Consider the following 24,810-nt stretch of genomic DNA (forward strand, 5'->3'; position numbering starts at 1 on the left):
ACATCAAACATTTGTACAAGTCTACCCAGCCTATATCAAAGCCAAAAAATGATGTTCTGGTTTCTCTGTTCAAGTAAATTCCTCCAGCTCTAAGAAAATCACAAGTGGGTAACTAAACATCTCGCGAATTTCAGATCAGTGCAGCAACTAGATAACTTAATTTTAACTAAAAAAATCATTTTTGCAACAATGTTCTGATAATACCACAAAATATAGCATGTTTTTACGACAATTCGATACCTTTCTTCTGATTTTTTGTCAGGTATAATTTTACGACAGAGCATTAGTTTTCAAGGAAACTTTCAAGCCGAACTGAAGAGCTAAGAACGATATTTAAAATCAAAACCTCTCTGTAGATGTGCATGGGATGTACTATACGGAGAATCTATGCTCCAATCCTTGCGTCCATATCACATTATCCTGATTGTTGGATTTCCACCCTCTATCATGGGAAAAGCTGTCAATAATTTGTTGGAGTACATCTAGTATCCTAGTACCTCTATCCTATTCTCAGTTTAATACACTCACAATACTAAGATAAAACCTATTATGACACCCGTTATCATCTCCTGTTGTTCGATTATGTCCCAAGACGCGAAGAACTACTGCAAAAGCCTCACTCTACCCTCCGCTTCAGTAAAACATAAATATTTATGGTAGGGCCTTCTAACTATACAGATGTTTGTTCTTTACATTAACAGGACAATGTTGTGAGTTGATGATAACAATAATGCCTTGTGTTTAGAGTTACTTGATCTACCACCGAATTTATTTGACGCCACTAGTAAAACTACAAATAATGACCGGTCACATCTTAGAAGTCATTAATGATAACCGACTGCGTGGGATTCAATATTTGAAACTTGAGTATTAGAGGTGACAGTTCAACCAACTACTGTGAATAATTGCCCCCATGAGACTAACACTGGCTGTTAGCTATTCATGATATCGTCTATATAATGCCTTCCTGTTCGTCATAAATGGTGTATATTCGTAACTTAGTCTTAAATGAATTTTCTATCAGTTGAAATAGGGTTATATTCCTTACTCCAATGTGTTTTCGAGTAATAATTGATTCAAACGGTTAGGATAATTATATATCCTGTTACGGAATTTTCTCTGACGAAATCTTACTTTTCATGATACAAATTATTTTTGAAGGTCAGTTGATTTTGTCAATATTCGTTGTTGCAACCTGAAGCGCCGAACTGAGTTCCTCTGTCTGCCTTCCTTGATAATTTTCACAGTAAACACTATCATAATATGCAAACCTTATATTGCGTTATTCAATATTCATACACACATATTCTTTGTGGACAGCAATGTCTTCCAGTGTTCAACCTGCATCCCTTTCAACCGAGCAAGTGGCTGTGCGGTTTGGGTCGCGTAGCTATCAACTTTCATTCGAGATATAGTGAGTTCGAACCCCACATTTGGCAGCCCTGAAGATGGTTTCCATTTTCACTCCAGGCTGTATCTCAATTAAGGTCACGGTCGCTTCCTTCCCACTCCTAGCCCTTTCTTGTCCCATAGTCGCCATAAGATCTGTCTATGTCGGTGCGACGTAAAACAGACTGAAACAAGAAAAAAATGCATCGCTTTGGGAAAGAACTTGCTCTATGGCTTCGTTTAATTGAATACCTTTAAAACATTAGAAACCGCGTCTAAGTATCGTGGCTTTTGTCTCCCTCTGCTTTCATTCCCTTCATGGGCAAGTTCATGGTCCTCCTCAGTAACCAACCCTCTTCCATTCACCGCACACGACTCCATCACCGAAGTCAGGTTGTGAGTTTCAGAAATAGGAAAGTCCTCTCAGTTTTAATTACTGCTCTGATGGGGTAAAAGTTCCTTATGGGGATCACTGTTAAGTACCTAGGTGTTATTATAAGGAAATGTCTTCATTGGCGTAATCACATAAATGGAATTGTAAATAAAGGGTACAGATCTCTGCACATGGTTAAGAGGGTGTTTAGGGGTTGTAATAAGGATGTAAAGGAGAGGGCAAATAAGTCTCTGGTAAGACCCCAACTAGAGCATGGGTCCAGTGTATGGGACCCTCACCAGGAATACTTGATTCGAGAACTGGAAAAATCCAAAGAAGAGCAGCTTGATTTGTTTTGGGTGATTTCCGACAAAAGAGTAGCGTTACAAAAATGTTGGGCTGGGAAGACTTGGTAGAAAGGAGATGAGCTGCTCGACTAAATGGTATGTTCCGAGCTGTCAACGGAGAGATGGCGTGGAATATCATTAGTAGACGAATGGGTTTGAGTGGTGTCTTTAAAAGTAGGAAAGATCACATTGTGAAGATGAAGTTTGAATTCAAGAGGACAAATTGGGTCAAATATTCGTTTATAGGAAGGGGAGTTAGGGATTGGAATAACTTACCAAGGGAGAGGTTCAATAAATATCCAATTTCTTTGAAATCGTTTAAGAAAAGGCTAGGAAAACAATTGATAGGGAATCTGCCACCTGGGCGACTGTCCTAACTGCAGATCAGTAGTGATTGATGATTGGATTGATCACGCACAGTTGGAAGCCCTGTTAGTTGTGTTTCACTTATTTTCCTAAGTTTGAATAGGATTATAGCAGCAGAGATGAATTTCTTTATAAATAAAGTTTTCCTTAACATACCTTCCATTATTACGGATATCATGAGATACCGGGGTGTCAGAATATTGTCTCATAGAAGTTATTTAACGTGCCGGAAGCTAGCGAGATGAAGTAGCATTTCAACACCTTAAAATGCTACCGTTCGCAGTCAGGTTCGAAAACGTCGTCCTGACAACAGATGGGCAATGATTAAGTTACTAAGCTACTGAAGTTACCAGGTAAGGACATGTTTCCGAAAAGGCCCATAGTCGGACTTTTATCATCATTCCTGTCTTAATGTAGCTTCCTGTTCTTGACATTTCAGTTGTGAACACTGTATAATAACTTGAACATCATAGTCTCAGTGAGTCAGTGATGATGTGATGGGTTTTCTTTACCTGGCGCCTTTTAACGAAGGATCTTCTGGGAGAGACGGCCAAAGACAGGGAAATGGATGAGAAATGAGTACTTGCGAAAAAGCTATGAGCAGAAGTTGTTTGCATGAGAACGTAGAAGTTAAGCTCACACCGTTCATCATGTCGATAGTTAACTTATTACATTTGCCATCCTAAATTAACCAAACACTAGCTTAATTGGCCAAGGTGAAAGCAGATATTGCTCCACTCCTGGATCTTACCTGTTCGCTTCTCAGCGTCCTTTAGAGCGATGTCTTCTAGAACAGTGACCTCGCTGCGCCCCTTTTGGTTAACAGCGTACAAGACGATGTGCAGGGTGGGTGTATGGGCGGGAAGAAGATCGGCCAACTCCAGGCGGAAGAAGGGCACGTCAGGGTGCACACTGGTCACGTTCAGTCTGAGGCGCATTGTGCGGGACTCGTAGGCCTCCAGGTGGAAGGTCTGAGGTAGCCCACCATCATACCCAGCAACGCACTCCACATCCAGCGCGTCCGAGCTCTGATTGGTCGCTGCATGGAGGGTGCAGTTTCGTAGTGTGCCTGGACGAACTGTGGACAGGAGTTTAGCAAATAAGTAACTGCCACAGACCTCTAATTGCCTTTCCGATGATTATATATTAATCTCTACTTTAAAACAGTTAAAGAGTGCATATACCACAATGTCCATGCTCTCCCTTAAGTCTACTACATTACGTGAGCTGCCCTGAAAGTTTACCTATCAACATGAGAACGGATAGCCATGTACTGCAGTGATTGTGGTGAGAGACATGATGGTGTAGTAAGAGCTGATAACGATGTGGGGATAGAAGAGTGTGATGGAGAAAGTAGTGTATTCATAACTTAAAAGTAATGAGGGAAGTATACCGACGGGGGGCATACAGTTTTGAGACAGTACCAACCACTCAAAACTGTTCGAAGCTATTCAGCATAATGCTTATGCACAACTTCAATTTATAATTCTTGTCGGGCAAATAACTTTAACAGAAATGAAAGGGAATTTCAAACGTTTACAGTGCTCTACCGCGTCCACAGCTTCAAAAATGAGAGAAGTGGACGTACAGGTAGTTGGAAAAAAGTGAACTGTATAGCAATGTTTCGTACATGTACGTGTGCAAGTGGAATAAGTATGGAATTCTTGTCACAAATATACGAATAACATCCTGGAAACATTGTGAAGGAACCTGTGCCTCGCAGGGGCCAAAGCCGGTAGGTGGAGGTACGGAGAATTTGAGAGGGACGAGGAGAGATCATTGACGTGTGTGAACAAACTTGATAAGACTAAAGAATGGGAAATGAACGTACAGTATTCACCTCGTGAGCACGAAACAGTTCACGCCAATGGGGTAATTGTACATGAACTATATTTATCAAGACGTAAAGCTTGTCAGAGGAGATGTTCCAGTGTACGCAGATCCATATAGGAAGTCTTGATATCGATGTTTAATGGATACAACTATACAGAGATTAATCAAAATGGAGAACCTCGTACCCAATCGGTTATATGGTGAATATGGACGTGATATTTGTGCGGATGAATTCGTATTGTACGTGTTCAGAAGATCCCAGCAGGAAAAGTATATTCATCGTAGCATTGCTGGAGACAACCCGTTGGATCATACTAAGAACATTAAGAGAATTCCTGCATTACCTTTATCATCTACAATGTGTGAAAAACCTGCCGTAGATAAAGATGCAAACAACAAGTTGCAACATTTTTTAATATACCTCTAGACAATCCGTATATATTATGCATCATATTTTACCTGTGAACGAAGCATCTTTCACAAGAAATGGTATCTCGAACTACTACAATGCTTGATCGAATGAAAATCCTCATACTTGTGATGATCCAATCATCAAGCTATGTTTTACGTTAATGCTTTGAAGTTATACTAGGACTACTTCCTGTGAAACCAGATATCACAAGTGGTTTAAACGTGATAGAGCACTCCTGTATACTAACAATACGATGCGTCGCCGCCAGCGAAAGATTGGTTGTGCATACCCCATTGCCTGATTGATGAGATGTTCCAATCTAAATCCCAAGAACTTCCATATTTAACAATAGGAGAAGTCTAAGATAGGGAATGTTCAACCTGAACGTATTGGAGATAACGTGTTTTAATTCCACCCATGAAACTGATCAAAACCACCAGGTAATCAGCTGGCCACAGTTTTCTTAAGGTGCTAATTATATATTACTGCTCATACTTGATATTTCGAATACTTCTTTTGAAAATGTTCATTGTTTACCATTATCATTCGGTTCCAGTTTGTTTAACTGGATGAACACATTTAATCATTCACTAGATCTTCTTCTAGCCGCAATTGGACAAGTGACTGATTTAAAAGATTGCTAAATAGTGAGCCACCATATTTTCTATAGTTAAAAGTAGTCGGTGATATGCACACCAACGCGTTGTTATGATTGTAGAACACCACGTAGATCCAACCCAATTGTCATGGTTCGTGGTCCAATTAGCTATGACAGCAAGATTAAGTTGGTAATCGTTGACGGCACAATGACTGTCCTCCAGTATGTGAAAAGGGTCATTGGCATCATATATCCATATCATGCTCTGCACGGAGTTTACATCTTCTGCCCCTTTTACGGAATGGCATCGGCTTTCTTGCTAGTCGAGTAGAGGAAATGGCAGATGCAGAATTCAAATCAATCATTCCAGATATATTTTAAATTAAATGCTTGTGAGATTACTACTACAATTATGAAATTAAAGAAACATATATATGAGATACGAAAACACCGATTATAAAAAGAGGAAATATGGTCTCATAAGAGACTTGATCACTCATCGAAACCTCACTTTACAGGTCACGACTATTATCTTGGTCACTGTCACTTGGTGACAAAAATCAATGGGCAAACACCGACCTATGAAGTTTTATGGAAACATAACTTTTTTCGTGTTTTGAATATTTTGGTTGATCGATGTCACATCTGCTCCGTGGGCTAAAATTAGGATTGAAATTCGTGTTGTGCTGCTTTATTTCAGTTCCATCAGTAGTACGAGTATTTATGCAAGGTGTCACAGAGTCTCGTACTTGCCATAATTTGTATTTTTGACGTTATAATGCACAATCGTCTTTCAGAAGACTTGATCCCGTTAATAGTTGGGAGATACGATCCAAAATCAAGTCTCCTAATGTAAATGATAAATGGACGAACGGTTAGTTAGACTGCCTTAAACGGAAGTGACCACTGTTCAAGATCAGCTCTACTTAAGGACTTCTTATCTCATGAAAATTGCATTCTAGAACATTCTTGAACTGCCTTACACTATTTCTGCAAGTAAAGACATTCAAGTTAGTTTCGAAATCTTCTAAATGACTCTTCATATCAGGAGGAGAGAAGTGGGATATATGGCATATGAAAGATGGGAATGGTCTCATCTTAAGTGCTAAAGTAGTATTGCTCAAGTGAATAAGGTGGATATGTTGTAAATCCCCAAATTGGGCATTAATAATAATAATAATAATAATAATAATAATAATAATAATAATAATAATAATAATTTCGTGTGGCGATTACAATCGGATGCAACCTTGTAAGACAGACCTTCCTGTGAGGGTGGGTGGCGTCTGCTGTGTATGGGAAACTGCGTGTTGTTGTGGTAAAGGATAGTGTTGTGTGTGTCATGCGAGTTACACGCGCGTTAAGGACAGTGCAAAAGCCCAGTTCACAAGCCAAGGGAATAAAGCGTTTACAATTGAAATACCGTGACCCACTGGGAATCAAACCAGAGGCCCTGAATCCCGAAGGCGAAAACACTAACCACTCAGTCATGGGGCCGGACAAACTCGTGTGCTCGTAGTCTCTGCGGTGGTACAGCTCTTTTCTGACACACTCCCAGTGGAGGTGAGGTGTTATACCCTTACAACCACATAATAGCTATCCTATCAATTTGAAATTTCTGGGAGTAACGGGTATCGAACTCGGCCTTCCGAAGGTGAAACCTAATAGTGCAAACCGTTACATTACGGAGGTGGAAAACTATGAAGAGGAGGGACTCCTCTCGTTCGTCCGTAAAGGCGACAACACTAACATAGTTGTGTGGGGCTGTGACGATTGTGAAAGTAATGGTGAAATATTTCAGAATTAATGTGACGTCAATAAAGAGCATAATTATAAGAAGGAAATAAGTTAATTTCTTGCTAATCTTATCTCATTTAACATGTTTTTAAAAACATCTGAATGCGGAATGAATTGACAATTTAAGCTAAGAAAATGACCGCAAACTTCAGATTGGAGAATGGCAAGGAATTACTTCAATTCAACAGGAGGATCTGAGCTGTGGGGCTGTTTGGACTTGAGAAATTCTAGAATGAAGCAATAGTATCACTCTATGAAAAGCAGAAACTAACACTTTTTACTGGCAGGTAGCTGAGATAGATATTTCACAACAAACGTTTTACAAGAAACTTCAACATTTCTTTGATAGGAACCATTTTCACTTACATTCACCCGAATTTTCGATTACGCTGAGTGTACTGTTGTCCACATCTCACTAAAGATCTTTGGCGGAAATTGAATTAAAGGAGCGGGAAAGAACAAATGCTTCATGGAGTGTCAATAGGATCTGCATGCACCACATACACTCCAGACTAATGATGTGTTCCAATTTATTAAACTGTTCAACACATTTCAAGAAACACTCATCATGCTGTACGAAAGAAAACAATTATTCCTCATTTGGACAATAACGGGGGCTAAATGTCCTTCGAGAAAATTCATTTCGCTCGACACAACGAACCAATCCTGTTAATGACACCATCCCACATCTCCCCAAAATTGTTGCCGATGTATCGCACGTTATTGGAATACAATGATATTACATCCAGATGAATGACTAGTCATCCGTGAAGACAAGTACCTCACAATTTATTGTACAGCAGGTGTGTACAAGTGTCCTTATAACCAAGGCTGTAACTCCAACAAACATCCTTAGTGGCTTTTGAGTTACGATTGTTGGACTTTTCAATTGGAATGTCCTCATAGACAATGAATTCCTTACTGGTTGGCTGACAAAGGGAGAGAGCCAGATCAAGTTACTGAAACGTCGAACAACCAGAACGAAGATCAGCCTGATTTTGAACATCTGTTGGCGAAAGAGAAAAATTTGCAAGTGAGCAACAGACACCGTTTCGCCGCTCACTGCACGACCTCTCAGCTCCCCGAGGTTCCATGGCTGAGAGTTCAACAGCGAGATAACAAAATATTGTGAAAACTTTTAACTGTCACTCCTGAAAAACAAGAATCAGAAGACTGATGTACTTAGGTAAAGGAAAGGAAGGAAGATCGTGATCAGCCAACCTACAGAAAGGAGAAAGGAAGCGATAAAGAGGTGGAAGAAGTCTCGTTTAATAATGACTTCGTAAGCACTCTTAACTCGGACATCGATCTACAGCTCTAAACGTGAGATGGAATGCTTTTCAATAGTTTGTATTTAAACTAGAATGCCTTAAACCCGAATGCTGGTAAAGTACCCTTAGCAAACAGAACGCAAAAATAATTTATTTTTTTATTTGCTAGAGGTTTAACGTTTCACTAACTCTGATAGGTTTTCGGTGGCGAGGGGATAGGAAAGAGCTGAGGCTGGGAGAGAAGTAGCCGTGACTATAATTAAGGTGCAGTCCGAATATTTGTCTGGTGTGAAATGGATAGAAATAGATAGAAAATCATCTTCAGGGATGCTGACGGTGGAGTTCGAACCTACCATCTTCCGAATACAAGCTTACAGATACGCAGTCCGTATCACACAATCAACTCGCTCAGTAAAATTAAATTTGATTTTCTATAAATGGATAAAACCTAGATGTAAATGTATAACTGATCTATAAGTTATGAAGCCGAAATATTTATTATCGTCGACAATTACGTAGAACACAAGAAAGTTTTATAATTCAACCTAACTTGAAAAACAATCTCGGATAACCTAATTTGAACGGTAGTAGGCAAGGGGCCGGCCATGTAATGAACATTCCGCGACAAGGACTTAACATGAGAAACGACGTCTGGTGACCTCCCCGTGGTGTTTCCCAAGTAACTCTAAGAGCCATGCAGTTTAATAACATCTCACTCACAATGTGTAGATTACTTTTCCTAGAATTCCGTGTACAATGTGGAAGTTTGTGGCCAAACACAAGTGTATCAGCAAAAATGTCATATTCGTAACTCGGTCTTTCAATTTTAATTCTATTATTCAGGTTCGACGTGCAACACACCAATGAATACCAATACGCCACATTAGTGTACTAGTCGTAGTAGGTTTGCTTCCATTTACGAAGGTGTTGCTGATAACGAAATAACAATTCACGTTCGATACTTTGAGATATTAAGTGTAGTTTACCAGCCGAGATCCACAGAAAAACCTACCGAATATGTGATTGCATTTCTGGAAAATGTACCTGCCGATTATTCTTGTTTTCGACATGCCTACATTGAATATATTCACTGGACTGTTAACTGAAAATGTTACCGAGCTCGATAGCTGCAGTCGCTTAAGTGCGGCCAGTATCCAGTATTCGGGAGATAGTAGGTTTGAACCCCACTGTCGGCAGCCCTGAAAATGGTTTTCCGTGGTTTCCCATTTTCACACCAGGCAAATGCTCGGGCTGTACCTAAATTAAGGCCACGGCCGCTTCCTTCCCACTCCTAGCCCTTCCCTGTCCCATCGTCGCCATAAGAACTATCTGTGTCGGTGCGACGTAAAGCAACTAGCAAAAAAAAAAAAAAATTGAAAATGTTCTGAAAATATTGAAAAATAATTCATAATGAAGAAATCGAACTCTTGATTTTATTTTTTATAGTCATCAGAATAATATAGTTGTTGCAGTCACAAACTGTCCCGTATGTTACCTTATACTATGGTTCCTTTCACGAGAGTTTAATCCCCATGTGTAGTAGGGCCTATATGTACCTCCGCCAGGGCAGGCATTGTGATTTTTTGAGCGTGGTAGCAGTGCACTCGGCGCCGATATGTCTCGTATTAGGACATACAGCACTGGCCATTATACACGACAAATGAAGTTGTCATTCGGTCGCAATGGAACCAAGGCTTGAAATTCTGATTTAATGTAGGCTTTTAATGTACCATATGTAAAGATGTTGAATGACACAATGTTGAGCTCTTTGAAACTAAATCAAAGGATTTACAAGGAAATTGGCTCTGAAAATATGAGCAATTACAATTATATCAATTTTATTTATCTTTAAACATAAATTAACACATTTAGAGCACAAAATTACATATTAAATAGAGGCACGGTAGGGAAATTGGCTACAAGCCCTACGGTAGGCTCTAAGACGCTACCAATTAATTTTAATTTTAATTATTTTTTGGGGAGTTCCCATTCTAATATCACAATACTCAGACGTCTATCTTAAAGAAACAACCCAAACGGACAATAAATACAGCCCTTTGACGTCAAAACAAAAATACAGGTAAATGCACGTTAAAAGTTTACGTTTCTTATCCTTAAGGAGTTCAGTTTATTCCATATCACACGACACATACTCTCCCAACTCATTACTGTCATATTCTGATGAATCACCGTCCTTTGACCGATGCCAGTAATAATAAATCTCTCTATAAATGCATCTGTTTAGCCGTCCAGCTGCCTCATATGGTCGTCTTCTTTTGTTGTGTATCGAATGCTGTTGTTAGTTCTCATCTGTTGACACTTATTTGATTGCTGTCTCAAGCAGAGATTGTAAGTCTTATAACTTGAAAGTCGTGTTATTCCTCGCAACATAACTCTTCACCTCACTTCATATAAGCTAAGTGGGATTAAGAGTGCAATGGTAAGGGAGATGCCACAGAACACATTTGCCCACTTTTTTCCCTTCATAGCCTGTGAAATACTTATTATGCTGGTCTCTCACGGATTTAATCCGTTCGAAAGTCCTGCCTTGATTACATTGTATTTCACATGACGTCTCGAGCCAAGCTCTGATCTGATCTTTTCGCACTGTCGTTATTGGTATTCGGTCTGTCTTCGTATAATGGTACAATGCATTGCCCATCATGATTATACTCCCGGGTTCGAGTTTAGGCAGGAGATACGGAAACCATTGATTAAATGATCACTTGTAATTTCCTCATGATGTTTGCGTGTCGGTTTCGATGCAAATATAAGAACCCTACCGTCTATAGAACCAGAGTCACTTCCAACATAATGAGCCACCTACCTTTTACACATGGTTGTTTGAATCCAATTGCAAATGCGGGAGAAAACGACTTGTTTCCTGGAGTGGATGGTAGTATCAATTCATACCTTTCAAACTGCATGTCCTTGGTTAAGCTACGTTTCATCAAAGTAATATGTTAGGCGAACTTATGCACGATATCATCCGGTCCCGCGGTCTAGGGATAGTGAGTCTGCCTCTTTCTAGGAGGCCCTGGGTTCGGTTTCTGGCGGATCACGAACATGTTTTCTAAACAATATTAAAATATAAAATGGACTGTTATAAGAGCATTGAACAACTATACCGTGTTGAAAAATACCGAAAAGCATTAGGTGTGGTGATTGCCAAAGTCCAGGAGACTGGACATGGCACATAAAAGAAGAAGGCTTTTTCACAATAATAATAATAATAATAATAATAATAATAATAATAATAATAATAATTTCTTAGAAGGAGAAAGTGGGAAGATCTCTAGGCCCAAACAACACTCAGAAAAGCTGCTGAAGACCTCTTAGTCTTAAACTTCATACTTTCGAACGTTGCCGCTTCCCTGTCACATCGTGGAGAGAACATTCTTGCTCGGATACGACAATGAGTCCAATATGCAGGTTCAGTATACTCCGTCGATGAAGACCTGCCTAACACCGACCTTCTGTATCGTATAGACAACTCTATGTCGCACGTTCAAGAGCAAGTACCTGTTTGTACATACCGGGTGAGTCAGCCGCACCTGACGTTTCTGTTTCTTGGCATCCCAACGAACGTCAGTGGGGTGATGGTCGATTTTCCTTTTCCGTATACCAAGCTACAGTCGCTTTTAAAGCACTTACTGCGTCATCACTGCAGGACCTTTGCAAAAACTTGTATTCGACACGTATTTACACAATACATCAAACTGTTATACGGTTATGTAAAAAGTACGTACTAATTATAAGCTTTCGATTGTTTATGAAATTATCGCTAAAAGCAATGGCATACTGATAGAAAACTTGTGTGAGTTTGTGAAGCGGGACGTAGACTTTTTTTTGCTAGGGTCTTTACGTCACACCGACACAGATAGGTCTTATGGCGACGATGGGATAGGAAAGGCCTAGGAGTTGGAAGGAAGCGGCCGTGACCTTAATTAAGGTACAGCCCCAGCATTTGCCTGGTGTGAAAATGGGAAACCGCGGAAAACCATCTTCAGGGCTGTCGAGTGGGACTCGAACCTACTATCTCCCGGATGCAAGCTCACAGCCGCGCGCCTCTACGCGCACGGCCAACTCGCCCGGTGGGACGTAGTTTTACACCAAGTAAGCTTTCTGATAATAATAGTAATGGCGTATGGCCTCCGGAGAGGCCTGGTGCAGGTCTTTTTCTAGTAGACGGCCTATTAGGCGACCTGCATGTCTGTGAAGATGAGGGTCCTGCCTAGGATGATTTCTAATGTTGAGTACGCAACACACACCCAGCCCCCGAGCATTGGAATTAACCAATTAAGGTTAAAATCCCCGACCCCGCCGGGAATCGGACCCGGGACCCTCTGAACCGAAGGCCAGTACGCTGACCATTCAGCCAACCAGTCGGACAGCGTTCTGATAAACTGAAGGTAATAGTCACCGTGGTGTAGTGGACTAACCAGAGACTTGTTGCCGTATGTTGCGTTGGTAGGTGGGATCGAATCTCTCGAGCGACTGATATTTTATTCACATTTTAAACTTTTGAGGATCAAATAAAGGGCCATTCGTGCCACATTCGACCAATAGCATGCATGTTGAATGTGTAGTGGCCTGACACTTAGTATAGCCTAGCAGTCCTGGTGATTTCTTCGCTATGTACGTTACTCAGCAGATGAGTAAGTTGACGTGCTCCTCATTACGGCGAAGCGAGCAGAACGCACAGGAAGCACAGCGCCTGTACCAGGAAAGATTTCCATAAAGACAACAACCAAACGCAAATACGTTTAGGAGGATGCAGCGACGTTTGCGTATAACTTCGTTACTTTCTCTAACAAATCCTGTTAGAGAGGCACCAGTTACGTCCGGTGAAACTGCTGAGATGGTTTCGGACACTTTCCGGGAGAATCCTCACACGAGTACCCGGGCAGTAGCACAAGAGGCCAACATCAGCCAGTCGTCTGTTGTAAGGATATTGCATTCCAGTTTGTTTTTTTCCGTTCGTGTCACCTGCAACTACATCAAGAACTCCACGGACGAGATTTTGAAACTCTTGTTGATTTCTGTGCGTGGATACCGACGCAAGTGGCAAATGATCCAGCGTTTGTATCTCACATTATATTTTCGGACGAGGGATGATTTCATAATAATGGCTCTGTGAATCGTCGTAATATGCACTACTGGAGTGTTGAAAATCCCCACTGGGTAAGGCAGGCAGCATTTCAGGCACGATGGGGAGTAAATGTCTGGTGTGGTAAACTGAGTGATCACCTAATTGGACGATATTTCTTTGCGGATCATTTCACAGGAGCCCGATATCTACAGTTTCCTCAAGAACAACTACTGTACCATTGCTGCTAGAGGATGTGCCCCTGGGTGAGCGTGTAAGCACGTGGTATAAACACGACGGAGCTCCCCCTCACATGTCACCAGATGTTCGCAACTACCTGAATGTTACACATCCCGGTCGATGGATAGGAAGGGGAGGACCTGTCACCTGGCCTGCTAGATCGCCCGATTTGACGCCACTGGACTTCTTCCTATGGGGCTATTTGAAGGATGTAGGCTACGCCCAGCAGCCGGAAAATCCAGAACGCCTTCGAAACCTTATTACGGAAGCTTGGGGATGCGTAACACGTACAATGCTACAAAGAGTCCGAATGGCAGTTCAACGGCGTGCTGAAACCTGCATTACTGCAGAAGGCCATCTATTTGAACACTCACTGCACAAACAGGTCCGCCTCTGTGGTGCAGTGGTTAGTGTGATTAGCTGCCACCCCCAGAGGCCCGGGTTCGATTTCCGGCCCTGCCACAAAATTGAAAAGTGGTACGAGGGATTGGACGTGGTCCACTCAGCCTCGGGAGGTCAAATGATTAGAGGTGGGTTCGATTCCTACCTCAGCCATCCTGGAAGTGGTTTTCCGTGGTTTCCCACTTCTCCTCCAGGCAAATGCCGGGATGGTATCTAACTTAAGGCCACGGCCACTTTCTTCCCTCTTCCTTGTCTATCCCTTCCAATATTCCCAACCCCCACAAGGCCCCTATTCAGCATAGCAGGTGAGGCCGCCTGGGCGAGGTACTGGTCATTCTACCCAGTTGTATCTCCCGGCCCAAGGTCTCACGCTCCAGGACACTGCCCTTGAGACGGTAGAGGTGGGATCCCTCGCTGAGTCCGAGGGAAAATCCAACCCTGGAGGGTAAAATGATTCAGAAGGAGAAGAAGAAGAAGACTGCGCAAACAGGCTGTTGCTCAGTCAAACGGATTGAAACCCCCAACCATTCTATCCTCGCTAAGCCCTGCTTATAAATCATCCACATAAGCAGCCCTAATGGCCTAGAAAAGTGTCAAAATAAATAAATAAATAAATAAATAAATAAATAAATTAATTAATTAATTAAATAACCCACGACGTGTGGGCATTCGGATACATTGGTTCTGTGGGTGATTCTCGAAGTACGAAATGCAATTAAAATTAAGAGTCTCAATTGAGCTTCGAACCCACCTACCAAACGCTGCTATGTTAACAGCACTGCACTTAGCCTACGACACCACGGCGACTGCAGCGACTACGTTTCCAGAAAGCCTACTAGACAGACTACTACTACCGCTTCACAAATGCGCACACGTTTTCTATAAGTATGCCATCGCTTTTTGCTAGCTAGGGGCTTTACGTCGCACCGACACAGATAGGTCTTATGGCGACGATGGGATAGGAAAGGCCTAGGAGTTGGAAGGAAGCGGCCGTGGCCTTAATTAAGGTACAGCCCCAGCATTTGCCTGGTGCGAAAATGATCGCTTTTTGCGTTCATTTCGTACCCTACTGAAAGCTCATAATTGGCACGGCACGTACTTTTTTACTTAACCGTATGACAGTTTGATGCATTGTGTAAATGTCTGTCGCATACGGTACATGTTTTGACAAAGGTAATGGTGCAGTGAGTGATTAAAGGCGGTTGTTGCTTGGTATGCCGCAAAGGAGTATAGACCATAACGACACCAGTGAGGTTCGGCGGGATACCTAACAGTATAAAACATCAGGCGCGGCTGACTCAACTGGTATACCAGAGAACAGAACACGAAACGCTTCATCCCAGGAGAGTTTGCCATCTTGTCCCCTGAAATAGGAACATAGGTTAAATTGCATTTAACTCACTTTAGTTTGACCGAAGCACAATTCAGAATATACTCATGAACGACAAATTACCACGTTGCATTATGGATCAGGAAGCTAATTGTCCAATGTATGAAAAGTACAAGATCGCCTTGCAGACTAGTGGTTAAATAATCAGAAGTGTGGGCACGTTCCACATACCCTGACAAATAAACGTTCTAATATAATAAGAAGACCCCCAGTAGGAGCTGACAGCTCGTTCTAAAATAACGAGAACGCAGCAGCTGAATCTTACTTTGAATGGACTTCCACTGCTACGTAGCAAATAAAGACGCCAATCACGTAATCTCATGGAATGTCATGGGCATATTCTTTCATTTTTATATTAATCGTAAATTTAGTGAATGACACAGCCCTTTCTTTTTAAAATCTCGCTGAATTGCTTGATCAGTTACGGAAGATTTATCGTCTTTCCTGTTACAAATGGGCGAAGGCTAATAAGCATTTGATCTGGAGGAGTATTATCTTCATGTTGTCATAGAAACTAAGTACTTATACGTTTCCTCAACGTTATCCTGGACGATAAAAATATATTTAATAATAGAATGAGAGGTTGAAAGAAAATAATTAGTGTTTGTGGTTCGGGCTCTAGTAATCACGTGCTATATCGTCCGGCTGAATGGTCAGCGTCGAGGCCTTCGGTTCAGATTGTCTCGGGTTCGGTTCTCGGTAGGGTTCAGGGATTGTAAGTTCGTCTGGTTAAGTCCTCTGGCTTTGGGATTAGGTATTTGTGTTCGTCACAATACCTTACTCTTCATATACATACAACGCGACACACTACCAACCACCCGAGAAACGAGCAATAGTGAACATCTTTCCACTTAGAATTGACATCAGGAAGGGCATCCAGTACTAAAACAGGACCAAGTCGGCATGTTCCACACAATTCGCTCCCTCGTCCACACCAGGGTGTGGGAAAAGCGATGGAGGAAGGAGTCACGTTTTAGATCGCGACCCATGGTCAACGACTGACTTCATAAGTTGTTCTAACAGTAAGGAGACCATCAGTATGAAAAATTAACGGATACTCGAATGTATTCGAAGTTATCGCCTTTCCATTGCCAGTCGACTAGAACTTCCCAAACCACTGGTTGTCTCTACACTTTTCGACTATTATGCTTAGTGGTCTGTATGCAAATGTGAGCCTAACGGATATTTACCACGGTACGTTCACACTATTTTAGAAACCTTACGGGAGTGAATCTAGTCCCGCAGTCTAGGGGTAGCGAAACTGTCCTTTATCCGAAAGTATCTGGTTCTATTCATGGCCAGGTTAACGACTTGTATCTGGAAATCGCGGCTGGTTGGAGGTCCACTCGGTCTACGTGAGAAAAAGTGAAGAGCTATCTGACGGTGAGATAACGGACCTGGCCTACATAGCCAAAGATGATGGCCGGGAAGAGTCGATACGCTGACCACGCGTCACCTCAAAATATACAGCCTTCGGGATGAGCATCGGTTACTTGGTAGGCCAAGACCCATAAGGGTTGTAGCACCATTGGGTTTGGTTTCGTTATGGGAGTGAAGGAATCCATTTTAATCTAACTCCCCGAAATCGACTGCTTAATAAATGGAATAGACTTATATGGGGCGCAAGACACTTGAGTCATCTCTCAGTAAGAGTTAACATCAAAGGCAGTATAATATTAATGGCAAATTTCCGTGTCTGAGTAAATAAAAAAGGTGTTTGAAAAGTAGGCTTGCTAGAAAAAATAGTAATGAAATGTAGAAAAACTATAAAGTATGTTAACATAATTATTGTTCTGTATGAAATGATTGGGAAGCCGAACGGTTCCACCCGCTAATACGGGTGCCTGTCAGTTGGATATTCTATTCCTTTATACTGTTCTTAACTGAAATTTCTATTACAAATGAGAAAGAGATACGTTTGGTAAATACATGTTGTAAATTGAGAAATTTGGTTTATCTCGCGACCACCTCATCCAGCCCTGACGCCCTGCCGTTTCCTTAAACCTATCCTCAGCTGTTGCATCATCTAATCTTAATTTGGTTTCCATTGTGTTCTGTTCATACTGGTTTTGATTGAAGTCACCAAAATCAATCAGAATAAACCTCTACTATTTGCAAGAAATAGACTACACAAACCAAAGGAATACCACTTGTTGATACGGTGTAAATTCTAAGTGAAAGTGGGATTTCAATGGAAACTAATACAGTTTTTGTAGAGTAGTAGAAATCACCACCCAGCATGATATTGTGGCAAAGCATCTGATAAGTGATTTTAACTAAATAAGGTCTCCTGATTTCAGATATGTCACTGTTGTTTTTGCTTCACTTTTAGTTTTACGGTTAATTGCCATTTACTCCCTGAACGAGAGTCATTACGGCTCGGTGCTGATTTTCAGTAACAGCGAAGCGGCTATTGCTTGTGTGGCCGCGGTTTGCTTTGTTATTTTTATGCGAGTTCCTGAATCGAACCCCTCTCCACCAAATTCGTCCCATCCATTGAACTCGTCAGATAACAGAGTCTCTTTTTATTGTTACCACCTGCAATTCAGAGTTGCGGCCTAGTCCGCTGGCAGTCAGTTGCGTCGTGACTCTTATTGCAGTCTAACCTATTGTTTATATTGTGCTGTGTTGTGAAAATGGCGAGTGTGTCAGGTATTGATGAAGATGCGTGAATAAGTCAGACTCATTATGTTAAGTGTGTGGGTGTTATATAATAATGGGGCATAGTGGGCGTATTTTAAAGTATAATTAGGAGACTTGGACAAGGCAGACTTCCCACGTAATTTGTAAAACATTTCTCGAAAACCCACGACAGTGGAGCCATAGGAAACGTAAGGCACTTAAGAATAGGGACGATTTATCCAGAGCCCCGGGATCATACCTGTGACTGTTACTTTGACCTGTTTAATGTAGCTGGATTTAATAGAAGCAAGCAAGGACAGTATTGTGTATTCGAATTTAAAATATTCGATGAGATTCATTCCTGATAGACCAGAAATCCTACAAGTTTACCTGATTCTCAACCTTTCTCAAATTCCGATGACGAGCAATTTGGTGTGAATTTTTCAGCAGCCACAGACGTAGTAAGTCTACAATAGGTTAACCAGCAGGCGTTGAATAATCTGACAAAACACCTCGGTCTCACGGAGGAAAAAGTGAACTACTACTGCCACGATTGAAAGAAGCAATTTTCTTTCTCATGGAACTACCCTTTCTTGGTATGAACATGGAGAGAAGGAGTTCGTGAATTATTTCCAGAAATGTGACCTAATGCTCTGACTTTCCAGGACTGATAAAACAGTTGGGGAGTGTTTCTAAGCCGGAAGACTTGAAATGTGTTTGGATTCCTCTAAAAGGAGCTTTAAAGGCTGTACTACATCATAACGGAAACATTCTAGCTTCGACACCTATGGCGCATTTCGTTTCACTAAGAGTAGATGACATCCTAATGCAAACTGTTTTGGAAAAAATCAAATATCATGAGCACAGGTGGTGAAGGTGTATGGTATTCTATTACGACAACAAGCACGCCACACTAAATTTCCTTTTCATTTATCTGAATGGGAAAGCAGACTTTGGGACAAGCACTAATCTACAACTACCTGACCAAAGAGACAAGCGTTGACACCTGGCGTAAAAATACTGCTTCAGTTGACCCCCCCCCCGCTCCAAAAATAGTTGCTTTTTCACTGCTACACATCAAACTGTGAGCCATGAAGCAGTTTGTTAAGGCCTTGGAAAAAAGTAGCCCCTGTTTTCGGTACATTGAAAGCAAGGCTCCACATTTATCAGATGCAAATGTCAAGGATACCATTACCGATGGGCCACAAATTACAAAACTTCTGAAAGACCGAAATTTTGAATTGGCGATGAATGCCGTGGAACTTTCTGCATAGATTTCAATGAGAAACGTCATGACGAAATTCCTAGGAAATGTGAAAAAAATGTTGGGTCACATACAAGAGGCGGGGTCTAGAATGAGCCAGAAACAGCACTTCCTTCATTTTCATCTCGATGACATTCCGGATAATCTTGGGGCTGTTAGTGAACAGATGGGAGAGAGGTTTCACCATGGCATAAAGGAGGCAGAAAGAAGATACCAGGGGAGGTGGAATGTACCAATGATGGCCGCCTACTCTTGATGTTTGAAAAGAGGTGGCGACGTGCAGCAGTCAGACGCCGGGCAGCAAAGCGGTCTTTCCAAGTGGACATCTAGGACGGTTCACATTAAGGTGACAACAATTTTCCCTCTAATAGTACTTTTTGGTGTCGTTTTACACATATACCTGACCTTAGTTGTGAATTCTTTGCTCAAACATTGTTGCTAGAGCACGGAAATCACATATGTATACCAGCATCTACATGAACCAAGATATCCTGTTTCGACTTCGGGTATTGGCAGGTATATCGATGAAACTTCTGTTTATTTGGCTCGCACTCACAGAAAACTTGTGGAGTGCATATACCGTGGATTATTTACAAAATGTGAATACTTTACTCTGTAAATATTTCCAAACTTATGTTATTTGTTCGGTAGTTTCTATTATAATGTGCAATATATATCTTTTTCCGGTGTAACTATGGCGAGAAAATACGACGTGATGTGCTGAAACGAAAAACGGATTCGTCTTCAGCGGCCCAAAATCAGCTACGACCAACTATCACACCACTTGCCGCAAACAAAAAAATTCAAAATGCTGAGTAGTGAATCAAGTGATTGTGTTGTTAAAAAACAAAAGAAATTCACGGTGAAAAGTAAAATCTACTTCAACGAGGTGTTTCCCGGTAACAACTTAACGCAGGTTAAGTGTTTCTAAACATATTGAAAAAATACACACATCTTTCATCACGTTCGGCTCAATGAGCTTGTGACACAGGCAGAGAGGAAGAATTTGGTGACAGTTACTCGAAAAGGTTCATGTTCTGGAGAATGTGAAATGTTGGTGATATTAAAGAGTGACATTTTCACTGGGGCTTAGGGCGGAAGTGGACGGGACTGTATCCTTCCAATCAAGTCTCAAGCCCCTTCTCGTCATTTTTCATTATATGTACACAGAGACGTATTATCTGCTATTAATAATAATAATAATAATAATAATAATAATAGTTTTACGTTCTACTAATTACTTTAGGAGACGCAAATGTGCCAGAATGTTGTCCACAGGAATTGTTTTACATGAGAGTAAATTTACTGACACCAGGCTGACGTATTTTAAGCATCTTCAGATATCACCAGACTGGGCCAGGTTCGAACCTGCCCGTGTGAGTTCAGGTCAGCGCTCTACCGTCTGAACAACACGCCTCGGGCCTGATAAACGTAACTGAGAATAGTTTTCTGAGGTTCCCCATTTTCACTTCCAGGAAAGTGCAGGACTGTTCCTATTAACAGCCTACAGCTGATTCCTTCCACCTGCTCACCCAGTTTCAGTCACCATTATAATTTCATCTTCATTAGCTCCTCAACTGAGGCTGGCGTCAGGAAAGGCATTCGGCCGTAAAACACGCCATGTAATAAAATAAATAATAATAAATAATAGTAGTGAGTACTGTAAGCTGTTGAAGTGGACGGACATGTTTCCCCAGAGCCATACGAGCCATAGGAGCCATAGGAATGCACTTGTTAATGTCGTCCCCTGATAGCCAAAAGGGCCAACGTTACATTTTGTCAATTTTTCAGGAGAAGCAGAAAACGTTTCAGGAAATCTTGCTTTATCTTCAGGTTAAAAGTGATACCTCATGTAACGTGTGCAACTCTTCTGTTTATGTTGATACCCCTTTCTTCTCTTATTACTGATTGTAACTAAAACACTTCTAAAATACATATTAAAACTGCGACGTTCACCCTTTTGCCAGTAATCCTCCATATTGAAATTAATACATTGGTCCTTTTTGTAGCTACTGCAGTTGGGTATCAGTTTCGCTGTGCTGAATCTTAATTTAAAGTAATTATTATTGAAATATAGAGAATTACGCACAATCACATTCAAAGTGGGTAACCATATCACATGAACGTTGTTATGATATTTAATAAAAAATAACCCTACAGAGAAGCAGAAATGTACAAACAATGGTAATTCAAAGCATAAGAACAATGGCCTCCATTCACCTGTCCGATACCGCCCGTTACCACTTTTTACATCTTTTCTCCTTCAAGTCAACCTTCCCCTATCCACACTGTCATACCCCATAACCAACACCAAAATGACTGCAGTCCTTACTAGTACTGGGAACACCGCAACAAGTCCCGACCAAATCCGGTACCGGTACATCCATCAAGCCCCTATTCAACTCATTACGCTCCTAACTTCCCTGAATACATTCATCCTCGGATCAGGTTTCTATCCCTCCTCCTGGAATAGATCCCCAAAACTCCTTTTCCCTAAATCCGGAAATTTCGTGTAGAACCAACCGTAATACACACATTGATTGTTATGCTTTAATTTAATGCCGAAATTTTATGAACGACTTATAGCTAAGACCATACTAGACCTTATTGTAAAATGAAATACGAAGTTTCATTAAAATCCACCCTTTAATTTTCCCGTAATGCTCTAACAGACACAGACAAATATTAAACTGAAATCGACATAGGTCATTAAAATGATGTCCCTATTCTTGTCAGAATATTAACAGACTGGAATGTCAGGTTTAAAACAAAGCTATCACATGAAATAATGCTCGATCAAATGAAAAACTGCACAGTTTCTCACTTTTCACGAAGGGTACTACACTGGCGTTATAACAGTGCCAAGTTCCAGAGCTGGAATGGCACGGCCACAGACAGCGGCGAAAGCTGTACCGAAGTGCGTACGCTCTCCCTTCCTATCATCGCCTCATAGCAGGGATCACGTAACAGCAGTTTTCAGAACATGTATGAATCAGAGGATTGGCATGCTAAAAGGAGAAAGTTATCTAACTCCGCGGCTATTTCCAGCCAATGTTCAGGTAATGTGTTCTACTGGGCACGCAGTGGTAATACCATCTATTGGAGATGAGTAGCAACAATGCAGAAAAAAGGACATCACAACAAACAATAGTCAGTGTTATGTTACTGTCGAAAAAATTGTGGGCTTTCGATATTTTAGGCCTTCATATTTAATTTTCTCCCGATTCTGTGAAGTTAGGGTATCGGGTGCAAAGGGAATCCTCCTTCTATGACGTTCCATTGTGACTTTTTCCTTATTTTGATAGCCATCTTTACAATTTTCCTTCCTGATACGGGTTGATGACCACGCGGTTTCACGACAAAACCTACAAACAGAATATTTCCAAGTTAGTGATGCTGGGCGTTGACATGGCTTTTGCAACAAAATTCAAAGTTGTTAATATCTCTGTTATCATAGCCGTACGGTTAAACTGTATTAGATATAAATGGTTGGAAACTATATTGTCTGTAACTTTTGTTATGTAATGATTATTGAAAGGGCCAATAATAACATATATACCGGATAATTAAATTTCAGGCCTTCTCTTAAAATACCATTTCACCCAGAGTGATAAAAATTGTTTATAGCCTAGATTGTAGTGCCTTATTCCCCGACTGTACACACCGATCTTCATTAAATTCTGTTCAGCCATTTTTTCGTGATGGGATAACATACATACATACATACATACTGTGACCGTTCATCACCTTTCATCAAGATGTTCCATTTTAACGTCATGGTGCGGGACTATTATGATCTATTGATGTACTGACACCACGAAAAGGGTACAATACATACATACATACATACATACATACATACATACATGCATGCATACATACATACATACATACATACATACATACATACATACATACGAAGATGACGGAAAGTTAAAAATTGCATTCTTACTGCGGACACTGCCGGTACAGAAAAAACATTCTTTTTTTAATTGAATCGATCATTTCAAAAAGCAGTCAAGTGCCAAAAAATTTAAAAAATGAGTTAATGGCAGAATTTGTTACTAAGAGAGTATACGCACATTTTGGTACTGAAACCAGTCAAGAAACGTCCTCCTATAATGGTCAGGCATTACGTTGAATTTCGTATTTAGTTCAGAAACCAGTTAAGTGACACCGCTTTGCTGGTTTCTGCAGTAAACTGCTGGTACATTTTGTGATGTGCCGCACCTTGCCGGTTGGCGCTGCTGCTCTGAATCCAGAATAGCCAGCTGTTCAGCTGTTTTTATTGTCATTGTTGTGTTTCTGGAATCGCGTGTTCGTAGTTTTGTGAACAACTGATTCAAAAAGTGTTTCTTTTATTTAGAATTATTCTGTGCAATGTATAGACAAGAAACGAGATTTCCACTTCCGGAGGTGCATATGGTTCTGAGGTTCACTCAGCCTACACCAAAAATGAGTACCAGGTTAATTCCTGGGGTCAAAAGCGGCCGGGTGTAAAGCTAACCACTCTACCCCATCACGTGCCGAGGTTAACAATGGTGGAAGCCTTTACCTTCCACTCCTCCAAGGGCCTTCATGGCCTGTACGGAGGTGAAAAATGTATAGATAAAACTCTCATGTATGGTGAAACCGTTCAATACCATGTCCAAGGACACCTCACGATACCTTATAATGGATTTGTGCCATTTTCCGCATCTATTTTGAGAATATTTGTTCATGCGCATCATTTGCGCCGTGTACGGTGTGCGAACGACGCACAGCTGAGGCGGAACCCGAGGGAGATACATCGTTGAACAAAGATGACGGCCTACATTACAGCCAGACCTTGAGAAAGCGCTCGCAGCCGAACAAGAAAAAGGGAAGAAGCACGCTGAGTCTCACCCTGTCTTTAACGTCTAAGGGAGGAGCTTATTTATAGTGGTTTCTACACACCAAGTTACGATTTCCCGTATTTAACTGGGTGTTCCGTGTGTGCAAACACACAAATTTGGCGCATTCATAAAAAAATGTTTTGTTCCAGACATGGCAAAATTACGTGGAAGAGTCCATCAAAAAGAGCATAAATATGCCGTTCATTCGTGTAAATAGTTGTTCTACTTAACTGCATGTGTTGAATGAGGTCAACCAGAGCAATGAAATTTTACACGATGCCAGATGTCAACCCTTCGCCTGTAACGGGGATCCACCACTCAGATAAGCCACGCTTCTAGGACGCTTCGAGAAATTCAAGAATTGCGGCTTGTGTTACGTGGAGACCTACGATGGGATTTGGACGCCGAGTAGATCAGTGGAATGTGCGGAAGAATATTCATTTGACTTGGAGTTCAGATTATCACTGCTCAACAAATTTAAAAAAATTTCCCATAACATTAATAAAATAGGCTGATCATAACTAATTCGCATGCGCTGAACAC

The 24,810-nt window shown here is 41.2% G+C and overlaps 1 protein-coding gene across 1 annotated transcript in view; it reads right to left on the minus strand.

The window, feature by feature from the left end:
• The window catches only part of LOC136864162 (uncharacterized), a 1,211,188-nt gene that overhangs the window by 286,727 nt on the left and 899,651 nt on the right, over window positions 1-24,810 (minus strand). Inside the window, exon 7 of the mRNA XM_067140810.2 lies at window positions 3,227-3,553. Within this exon, the coding sequence (XP_066996911.2) occupies window positions 3,227-3,553 (327 nt within the window). The remainder of the gene's footprint in view (window positions 1-3,226; window positions 3,554-24,810) is intronic.

This window comes from Anabrus simplex, chromosome 2 (genome assembly GCF_040414725.1).
Source record: "Anabrus simplex isolate iqAnaSimp1 chromosome 2, ASM4041472v1, whole genome shotgun sequence".
In the NCBI taxonomy this organism is placed as follows: domain Eukaryota; kingdom Metazoa; phylum Arthropoda; class Insecta; order Orthoptera; family Tettigoniidae; genus Anabrus; species Anabrus simplex.